Source organism: Arvicola amphibius, chromosome 4 (genome assembly GCF_903992535.2).
Source record: "Arvicola amphibius chromosome 4, mArvAmp1.2, whole genome shotgun sequence".
NCBI lineage: Eukaryota > Metazoa > Chordata > Mammalia > Rodentia > Cricetidae > Arvicola > Arvicola amphibius.
In genome coordinates, this window is record NC_052050.1 from 5,119,547 (window position 1) to 5,130,222 (window position 10,676).

A 10,676-nucleotide genomic window follows, 5' to 3' on the forward strand; every position below is an offset into this window, starting at 1 on the left:
ATGGCTCAGTGGTTAAGAGCACCGGCTGCTCTTCCAGAGAGGACCCAGGTTCGATTCCCAGCACCCACATGGTGGCTCACAACCACCTGTAATTCCATGGGCTTCTAGAGCAATGCCCTCCCCTGGCTTTCTCAGACACCAGACACACACATGGTGCACATACATGCAGGAAAAACACCCATACACATAAAATAATAAAATTAAAAACAAAAGAAACATAAATATTTTCCTAAAGAATTATTTTCAACTACGTGTATGTTTGTGTCTCTCTGAGTGAAGGTGCCCACAGAGGAGTGGGATCCCCTGGAACTAAAGTTATAGGTGCTTGTGAGTCACCTAACATAGGTGTTGGGAAACTCAAACTTGGGTCCTCTCGAAGAGCGGTATGTGCCCCGAACTCCTGAGCAACTTATCTAGCCAAGAAATAGGCAGATTTTCTCTAATCCTCTGATTTCAGGGCTTGGATTTCTAATCCAGGAAGCTGCAGAATTTAATCCCTGAGGCCCTCACTTCTCAGCTCCATCCCAGACTCCGGGAACAGGCAGCCGATTTTTAATAACTTATGTATCTTTATTTTAAGTGCATTGGTGTTTTGCTTACATATGTGTTTGTGTGAGGGTGTCAGATTCTCTGGAACTGGAGTTACAGATGGTTGTGAGCTGCCATGTAGGTGCTGGGAATTGAACCCAGGCCCTCTGGAAAAGTAGTCAGTGCTCTTAACCACTGAGCCATCTCTCCAGTCCCAACAGGCAGCCAATTTTTGAGCCACTGGTTGGGATGCTGTGGAGACCACCATTGTCCCTGTCCCATGGCCTTTTCAGACCCACCTAGCTTAGGTGGGAGATCCTCTGACACTCTGTGGTCCTGTCTTGTACCTTGGATCAGCGTGTAGCCATTTCCCCTCGGGGTCTTCTTAGGCTTCAGATGGTTGTGACTTCCCTGGTCAGGGCCAGGTTGAAGCAAGCAGGGCAGGGCTGAGCCAGGCTCGGAAGGGCTTCTCTGCTTAGTGTGCACCACTGTCTGCTTACAAAGAGTTTTCTCAGATTCAAGATCAACCTGTTAAACAAGCTGAAAATGGCTACAGGTAGGAGACAATGTGGCTGGAGTTAGGGTCAGCGTCCGGTCCCGGCAGCCCTAACAAGCTACCACCCACCTATTCTCAATAGACTAATTAAAAAACTAAGTAACAATAAGCCGGGCATAGTGGCGCACGCCTTTAATCCCAGCACCTAAGAGGCAGAGGCAGGCGGATCTGTGAGTTCAAGGCCAGCCTAGTCTACAGAGTGAGTTCCAGGACAGCTAGAGCAACATAGTGAGACCTGATCAAAAAAACCAAACACACTGAAACAAAACAAAGAATAGTGAAAAGCAGAGAAAGATTCATTCAGTGTGGCCACCTTGGGACGGGACGCAAAGGTCCGGTGATTCCCACGCCCATCTTCACGGCAAGGTGTGGGTGGGTGCGGAGACTGGAGCGGGACATCGGATGTTTTCCTCAGTCTTTCCTTACTTGACTGTTTGAGACGGGGTCTCTGCTGAACCTACAGCTTGCCAGCTGGGTTCTCCCGGATGGAGCCCGTGAGCGTTTTCTCTCCAAGGCCAGTCAGTGTGTGTGTCCCGAGGAAGAAGGCCCGTGGTTAAGCAACGAGGGCACCTGTGCTACCTGGAGTCCTCTGGTCTCTGCCCCTTGGGACAAGCTCTGCAGAAGTGCTGAGACTTGAACCTGGGTCTTCATGCTTAAGCAGCAAGCACGTTCCTAACTGAGCCATCTCCCCTGCCCCAATACATTTATTTTGGAGTTCAATATCTTGTATCTTTACTCCCACATCGATCAGAATTACGTAACTAAATTGGTTTTTGCCTGGGGATTGTCTACAAGTCGTTTGCTCTGTCTCTCTAAGTTAGAGGCGTTGTAGAAAAACGCTCTCCTCAAGTCCACCCGGCCCATGTACCAGGTCAGGCCCCTGGAGTCTGAACCTACAGAGCTACCAGCATCTGAAGACTTCTAAAACCCTCGTTGAACTCTGTGCATGAGAATAATGGGACACCTATGTAATACCCACACAGACACGCCTCGTCATTACAGGCAGATTTAAGTCTAGAGAACTAATTGAAACCTGACTGCATAGTCTTGTCTCTACTTAGGCCATTGTTTCGACTTCCTGTAAAACTAAAACAAGTCATCAAGTAACTGGAGCATCTGCAGACAGAACATCCCTCAGAGTCACCGAGCCACGCTTGCCTCGAGATAGATCTCCATACAGCCGTCCGTGCTGTGCGCTGTGAGCTGCTTTATGCAGCAGGTCCACTGCCTTCAGCCAGGGACGTAGCTCAGTTGGTAGGGTGCTTGCCTAGCGTGCACGAAGCCATGAGTTTGTTCCCCAGCACTGCATAAACTGGTCATAGTGAGGCATTCCTGGAACCCCAGCATCTGGGAGGTGGAGACAGGAGGATAAGAAGTTCAAAGTCATCCTTGGCGACACAGTGATTTTGAGGCCAGCCTGGAACATATGACAACTGTCTTAATGTTTTAAAAAATACATGTGTGTATATGTATATATGTAAACACATGTATGTATCTGTCTAAATATGCATGCTAGAGAGACTCATGAGTTCAGAGTGAGAACCAGGGGGCTGAAGACCACTCATGGTTAAGAGCTGCTCTTTCAAGGCTGAGTTCAATTCCCAGCACCCACATGGTGGCTCACAACCACCTATAATGGGATCTGATGCTCTCTTCTAGCATGCAGACATACATGAAGACGGAGCACTCATACCTAAAAAAAAATACATAAATAAATACAAAATTAAAAAGAGTGAGTACTGGTCTTGCAGAGGATCTGGGTTTGACTTCTAGCACTAGCATGGAGCTCTGTGGGCACCTGAATTCTCATGCACACACCCACTCACAGACATAACATCATTTCAAAATAAAAATAGCTGGGTGGTGATAGGGCACACCTTTAATTCCAGCACTCACGAGGCAGGCAAATCTTTGAGGCAAAGGTCGGTCTACAGAGCAAATTCCAGGTTGACCAGAGCTACCTTACATAGAGAAACCCTGTCTCGAAATACCAAAAAAAAAAAAGAAAACAAACCAACTTAAAATACACACAGAGAAATGCATTTTCTGTATCAGGCCAATGTGTGTGTGTGTGTGTGTGTGTGTGTGTGTGTGTGTTCCAAGGAAGAAGGCTCCTGGTTAGGAGTCAAGGACTCCACTCCTCCCCAACATCTGCTTAGAAACCTTAAGTTAGGTCTTTATTCAGTTTCAAGGTCAGAACAGACAGCGCCCTTTCTGGAAGATTAGAACAGGTCTCTGTGTTTTTTTTTTCTTCCTAGTTTCAGAAGGCAAGAGATACAACGTAACCAAAACGTTGGCCCCGGCTGAGCAAGGCAGACCAGCGAGGCAAGGTTAGCTCAGGTTCTCGCCCACTTCACGGGCTGCATTTCTTTAGCCTGGCAGGATTCACCTTGTCTTCACCTCTAACAGCAACGATCTGCGGCTGTCCAGCCCTGACATCCGACTTTATTAAAATCTGCAGCCTTTGCATGTATATCAGCATACCCTCAACAGAACAGACATTTCGTGAACAGCCACTGAATGACACCTTTCTTATGTCCTCTGTGACAATACCGCGAAAATGTCTATTATATCTAAGAGACTGGAACTTTTTCCGGAACTCCCAGCCAGAGGAACTCCCAGCCAGAGTTAACCGTAGACCTTGAGATCACTTAAGACTGGCTATTCTACTGTGTACTCAGCCTGCTCAACCTGCCTTTTATAATACAATATAACAAGTATGAAACAGTATAACAAGCTTGCTTGCCTCGAATATCCCATGAAATCAGCTTTTACAACCTGAACTACCCTATAGCTATAACCCTAAATTGAAATTATGTACTCCTTGGTGTTCCTGACTCAGAGAACAATGCTTACATGTCATTTCCTGAAGGCAATAAAAATAAAGGTTGGAAGCAATCTTATAAAATATTGGGCACAACATTTGGATATTGCTTGATAAACAATGGTACCTGTAATACCAGAAGTTGGGTCTGTTGGAGCCCTTGTAAAACTCTGTTGAAGGGCTGGAGAGATGGCTCAGAGGTTAAGAGCATTGCCTGCTCTACCAAAGGTCCTGAGTTCAATTCCCAGCAACCACGTGGTAGCTCACAACCATCTGTAATGGGTGCCCTCTTCTGGCCTATAGGCATACACACAGACAGAATATTGTATATATAATAAATAAATATAAAAAAACAAAATTAAAAAAAAACTGTTGAAGATTTCTGTAGAGTGTCCCATTCCTTCCCGTTGTGATGCTTTCTGTGCCATTCAGTAAAGACAGAGCAAAGCCCTTTGTACACATGCAGCCACTCACTGACAGACTCAGAACTAGGGACAGACTCCCAAGACAGCCTTCGGGCAGGCACAGATGCAGGCTCAAGAAACAAATGGCTATAGGACAGAAGACAAAGGAGAGTGAAGTAGAGAACTCAAGTCTTGGTTAAATTCCACCAAGAAGGGCTTTGGTTTCTTCCCTTAGAGGGACACCAGTGCATTAGTGGTCACTTAGAGTATATTATTCATGCCTTCAAACTGACCACTCCTCTGTGCGTAGTTCAAATGCTTTTGTCCAAATCCATTTCCTTGTCGGATTTAGTGGCAGAGCCTGTAATCTCAGCCCTTGAGAGATGGAGACAGGAGAAAGAGGAATTGAAGGTACATAGTGAGCTAGAAGCCAGTTGCATAGCTCCCTGGGTTGCATAGCTCCCTGTTTCAAATAAAACAAAACAACATGTGTGAGAGGAAGTGACTAATACTTGTCAAATATACATCTTTATTTTTATTACAGTATACACACACACACACACACACACACAGAGCTATTTTAAATTCTTTATGTGTATGGCGGTTTTGCCTGCATGTATGTAAGCACACCATATGCATGTCTGGTGCCTGTGGAAGTCAGAAGGTGCTGGATGCTCCGGAACTATTACAGGTGGTTGTATGCCATCACGTGAGTGCTGGAACTGAGTCCAAATTCTCTGTGAGAGTAGCTCATGCTCTTAACTGCTGAGCCGGCTAACTAGCTTTTATTTATCTATTTTGAGACAGGACTTTTCTACATAGCCTTGTACACCCTGGGACTCACTGTGTAGACCAGACTAGCCTGGAATAAACAGAGATCCCCCCTGCCCCAGCCTCCCAAGTGCTGGGATTAAAGTTGTGCACCGCCAACCTTGGTCGTTTTACTTCTTTATTTTGGGAAAAGGGCACAGAGCTATGCCAGCCGTGTGGAGGTCGGAAGACAGCTTGAGGGATCTGGTTGTCCCCTTCCACCCGGTGCATCCTGGAGATTCAGCTCAGATCACCAGTCTTGACAGTCAGTGCCTTCACCTGCCGAGCCCCTTGCCAGCCCTGTGCTTGCAGTTTGCATGGGTGCCCTGCACTGGTGGACAATGACAGGAGGCTTTGCTCGGATGGCAAAAGCAGTGGTCTCATACAGATGAGACGAGCCAGGAATCTTCCGATCACATGAGCGGGGTTGGGGTGGGGAGGAGTTCAGGCTTTCAGATCTGTGGGTTTGGTCTTCCATTTCACGCTCCTTTCTTTCTTCTTCACGCGGCCTCAGTAAGTCTCTCACATACAGCTGAGAAAAAGAACGGTAGGAGCAGACAGGGCTTGAGAGACATCTACCCAAGGCGAACAGGAGGCCTTGACAGGAGGGGCAAATAAACAGGAACTGAGACGTGGGACTCCACGTGGGTCATGGCCAGACTAGTTAGAGAGGGACTCCTTCCCCCACACTCCCAGGAATCCCCTCCAAACCCTGGATATCACAGTTGCCTAGACATCTAGTCAGGGAAACATAAAACAGGCAGGTACTTATGGACTCTGTGATACAGGCTGCATACCGGAAGGCTGCTGTCTTAGTCACTCTTCCATTGCTGTGGAGAGACACCATGACCGAGGCGACTTATAGAAGAAAACATTTAACTGGGGCTGGCTTACAGCTCCAGAGGCTTGGTCCATCATCATCATGGCAGGGAGCGTGGCGACAGGCAGACAGACGGGTGTGGGGCTGAGAGCTTTACATTCTGATCTGCAGGCAGAGAGAAAGAAACACTGGGCCCGGCCTGGGTGTTTGAAACTTCAAAGCCCACCTGTAGCACAGGTAATAAAAGCCCAGAGATAGATAATGGGGTTTAACCTGAAGATCTAACTTAGTTGGTAGAGCAGGAAATTCTTACTCTCAAAGCCATGGGTTGGGACCCCAGGTTGGGCGTCACCCTTACCCAGTGGCACACCTCCTCCAACAAGGTCATACCTCCTAATCTTTCCCAAACAGTTCCACTAACTGGGACCCAAGCATCCAAACAAGCCTCATTCAAACCATTCTCATTCGAACCATCACAGAGGACTTTCAACAGATTTACATGAACGTTGAAAAACAAGGGGTAGGGAGAAGGCTCAGATGGTAAAAGTGATTACCACGGAAGCATGAGGCCCTGAGTTTTGATCCTAGCACCCACTGACCTGCAAACCCTGAGGATTCCTGGGGTTTGGTTAGCGTCCCCCTACCCCCCGCCAATCCAGCTGAGTCAGAGGGCATCAGTTTCACTGAGAAACTCTTGTCTCAAAAGCTAAGGAGGAGAGTAATTAAGGAAGCCAGCGCTGGCTACAGGCGCATGCACGGCTGTCCCCACTGCTGCTCTTTGTTTTATTAACATGGGTGCTGAGGAGTCAAACCCAGGCGCTCTTCCTCACTGAGCCGTCCCGTCCCCCTGCCTGCTAGTGATGTTTCTGGTCTGTTCGTATAACACCCAACCTTCATCAAGAGTTATCTGTGTCCAGGCATCAGTTTAAAGAGAAGAACGAGGAAGAAAAGTCTCAGGAGATGCTTCAAAAGGCCGCACTCCACAGACTCAGCATGGGGCTGCCACTCAGAGCTCCAGACAAGGACATGACCTCTGCCAGGACAGGGGCTCTGGGCCTGAAGAATCAGGGCAGTGTGGCAGCCAGAGGAGAGGGGGAGGAGAAGAGGAAGGATCAGAGCAAGGCAGAGCCTGTGGCAAAGACTCCTGTTCCAGAAAGTAGAGGCAAGATATTGGCAACTACAGGAGTGTTGACAAAGCAGAGGAAGAGGCCAAGGGCCACAGCAGCTGTTCCAGCCAAGGAGAAGGCCGCCCAGGTCAACCCATCCCCGGCCTCTTTCCCACGCCCCACCAGCAAAAGAAGTCAAAGGCTGAAGGCCTCCAACTTCAAGTCTGAGCCCCGGTGGGATTTTGAGGAAGAATACAATTTGGATGTGGGGGGCCTGCAGACGGTGAGTTGGGACCTCCTCACTTCCTCAACCTCCACACCCCACCCCCATCCCAAGCAGCCCCTTCCTCTAGGCTCAGCTTTCAGTTTTACCTTGGCCCACCCTGAGCTCGGCCCAGCACTGCTATTGGCCCAGCAATGCTGTTGGGTCATCCCACCTTCCAATGACGGCCAATCAGGGAGGAGAAGGCAGGTCCAGAACAAGGTCTGGATCACTCAGCAGGGTGTGGATGGGAAGGGGTTTGTTTGCCTTGGTAGCCTTGAAGAAGGCCTGGGGCAGATCAGCAGTCTGCAGGGACAGAGTGTGGCCAGTTCTGGCTTGTGGTCCAAGAATCCTTATTCTATAATCGTGGGACTAACAGACAAGAAGACAGCCCTGTGCCTAGCTGCTGCCCCCCCCACCCCCAGGAACACTGCCATCCCTGGAAAGCTGACTCTAGAACCTTCACTCTGCTCCAGGCTCAAGAAAAACTGCGGGTGCTCAACCCCATGTTGCCTTCCTAATCTTTCTCTCCCCTGCCCAGGAGAGCAATATGGAAAAACCTGTTTAGAATAAACACAGAACAGGATCACTGTCCCAACAGTACAGTGGGCATACCATGTGTGTTCTCAGACTTGCCAAGGTGTAGCTGGCTAGGGGCTGAGCGGGCCTGTTTTCTGGGGCCAAGGTGGGCCCAGACTTGGAGAGTTAGACAGCCAGACATGGGGTCCAGTGTGAAAGAGGGAGGATGGGCAGGGGCTTTCAAACTGTAATGTCCAGTCCAGCCTCTGGCTGATGGTACCCAGTCCAGCCTCTGGCTGATGGTACCCAGTCCAGCCTCTGGCTGATGGTACCCAGTCCAGCCTCTGGCAGATGGTACCCAGTCCAGCCTCTGGCAGATGGTACCCAGTCCAGCCTCTGGCAGATGGTACCCAGTCCAGCCTCTGGCAGATGGTACCCAGTCCAGCCTCTGGCAGATGGTACCCAGTCCAGCCTCTGGCTGATGGTACCTAGTCCAGCCTCTGGCTGATGGTGCCCATCCTCTGGCTGATGGTGCCCAGCCCTCTGGCAGATGGTACCCACACAGCCTCTGGCTAATGACTTCCTGGGCCACTCCCTTGCCTGACACACCATCCTGCACATAGACCTGCCCCGACTCTGTGAAGATCAGAGCCTCCAAGTCACCGTGGCTAAAGAATATCTTTCTGCCCAATCTCACTCTCTTCCTGGATGGTGCCCACTTCACCCAGAGCGAGTGGGACCGTCTAGAGCACTTTGCACCGCCCTTTGGCTTCATGGAGCTCAATCAGTCCTGTGAGTCCTCACTTCAGGGCAGAGGGTGGCCGGCTTCTGTCTGGGGTCTGCTTCCCTCCGGGACTCTGAATGGAGCCCTGCTCTGTTCCAGTGGTCCAGAAGGTCGTGACCCGCTTCCCTCCGGTATCCCAGCAGCAGCTGCTCCTGGCCAGCCTCCCCTCGAGGAGTTCCAGGTGTATCACCTGTGCCGTGGTGGGCAACGGGGGCATCCTGAATGATTCGCACGTGGGCCAGGAGATAGACAGCCATGACTATGTTTTCCGGTATGTTCTCATTCTCCAGCCTCTTGCCTGTCGATATGGACTATTATGGGAAAGCAGACAAGTGTTCCAATGCTTTTATTTAGAAAATGGAGTGTGTCTCCAACTCCCACCTTCCTGCCCCATCCTCTCTCACCCACCTCCACAATTTTCTCCCCCATCCCTGCCATCTTCTTTGGTCTTTTCATATAGACTGAGTGGAGCCGTTATTAAAGGCTATGAACAGGATGTGGGGACCCGGACGTCCTTCTACGGCTTCACTGCCTTCTCCCTGGTCCAGTCAATCCTCACACTGGGCAGTCGGGGTTTCCAGCATGTGCCTCTGGGAAAGGTGAGAAGAGAGGAATGGGCGTGGCCACACAGTCTCCTGATGAGGGAGTGACAGAGAGGTGAATGCCTTGTGTGTGGATGGAATCTGGGTCGCCCTACGCTGTGCTCATATGAGGGCAAGAGCAGTGGGAGCAGTCACTCAGGCCATGGCACAGCCAGGGGACAGTCTGGATCCGAGCGGGGCCACCCCCAGTCCACGGTCCCCAACATGGTACTGCTGACACCACTTGCTGTCCTTGGTCTTCAGGATGTCCGGTACCTACACTTCCTGGAGGGCACTCGGGACTACGAGTGGCTAGAAGCCATGTTTTTGAACCAGACCATGGCAAAAACCAAACTTCACTGGTTCAGGTACCTCTCCCTTCCTGACCCAAAGCCCAGGCCAGACTGAGAAGTCAGTGGCTGACTTCAAAAGACCTAGACAGGTGGGGCTGTCTCTGTGCCACCTGGAGATGGGATAGCGGTCACACCATGACCCCGTCTTGGCCCCAACAGGCCGGGTAAGAGAACAGATCCTGAGTGATCCTTCCCTGACTCTAGGCACAGGCCCCAGGAAGCTTTCCGGGACGCCCTGGACATGGACAGATACCTATTGCTGCACCCAGACTTTATCCGTTACATGAAGAACAGGTGAGGGCTGAAAGCCCATGGCGGGGCTGTGTCCCTCGTCCTCTCTGTCTCCCGACAGTGGGCATCTGCGTATTTTTACCAGGTTTTTGAGGTCCAAGACCCTAAACACTGCCCACTGGAGAATATACCGCCCCACCACTGGTGCCCTCTTGCTGCTGACGGCCCTTCATCTCTGTGACCAGGTAAGGTTGTGGAGCTCAGCTCAGGGGATGGCTGAAAACCTCCAACGGAATAAGGAGTGGGATGAGCATGCATGTGTCCCCGGGGAACCTGCATGCAGACCACTGGGGACAGAACCAGGATAAAGGAGAAAGGGTCAGACTTCTCAATCCCTCCTCCCCCAATCTCTATGCAGGTGAGTGCCTATGGCTTCATCACCCAGGGCCATGAGCGCTTCTCCGACCACTACTATGACAAGTCGTGGAAACGGCTGATCTTTTACACAAACCATGACTTCAACTTAGAGAAAGCAGTATGGAAGAGACTGCATGATGAAGGCATCATCCGGCTGTACCAGCGTCCCGAGCACCCGAAAGAGAAGAACTGACCAGCTCGGCTTCAGGTGTCTCCTGGATCATGCACACCAAAGGGTGTCAGGGTTCCTCAGATGTTCCCACCCATCTCCCAGGACCCAAACAGGCTCCAAGCCCTTGGAGAGTCCCAAGGAACAGCTGTTTGGAGACCGAGGGCTGGGAGTCCTCCGGGAAGTCCTTACTAGTTCAAACCACAGACACAGACACCAACAATTCATTTCATGTTACCTTACTTTTCAAACTCTGTCTTCAGGACTCTGGGACCTAAAAAGACACTAAAGAAAACAACCAACCAAACAAAC

General features: G+C 50.3%; 1 protein-coding gene across 1 annotated transcript; it reads left to right on the top strand.

The window, feature by feature from the left end:
* The first annotated feature begins 4,983 nt into the window (after positions 1–4,983).
* Positions 4,984–10,388, top strand: LOC119811071 (alpha-N-acetylgalactosaminide alpha-2,6-sialyltransferase 1-like). The gene is made up of 9 exons (XM_042054852.1): positions 4,984–5,021; positions 6,860–7,331; positions 8,453–8,621; positions 8,713–8,884; positions 9,074–9,212; positions 9,459–9,562; positions 9,752–9,841; positions 9,924–10,023; positions 10,197–10,388. Exons 1-9 carry the CDS (start codon positions 4,984–4,986, stop codon positions 10,386–10,388), a joined length of 1,476 nt encoding a protein of 491 aa, XP_041910786.1.
* The last annotated feature ends 288 nt before the right edge of the window (positions 10,389–10,676 follow it).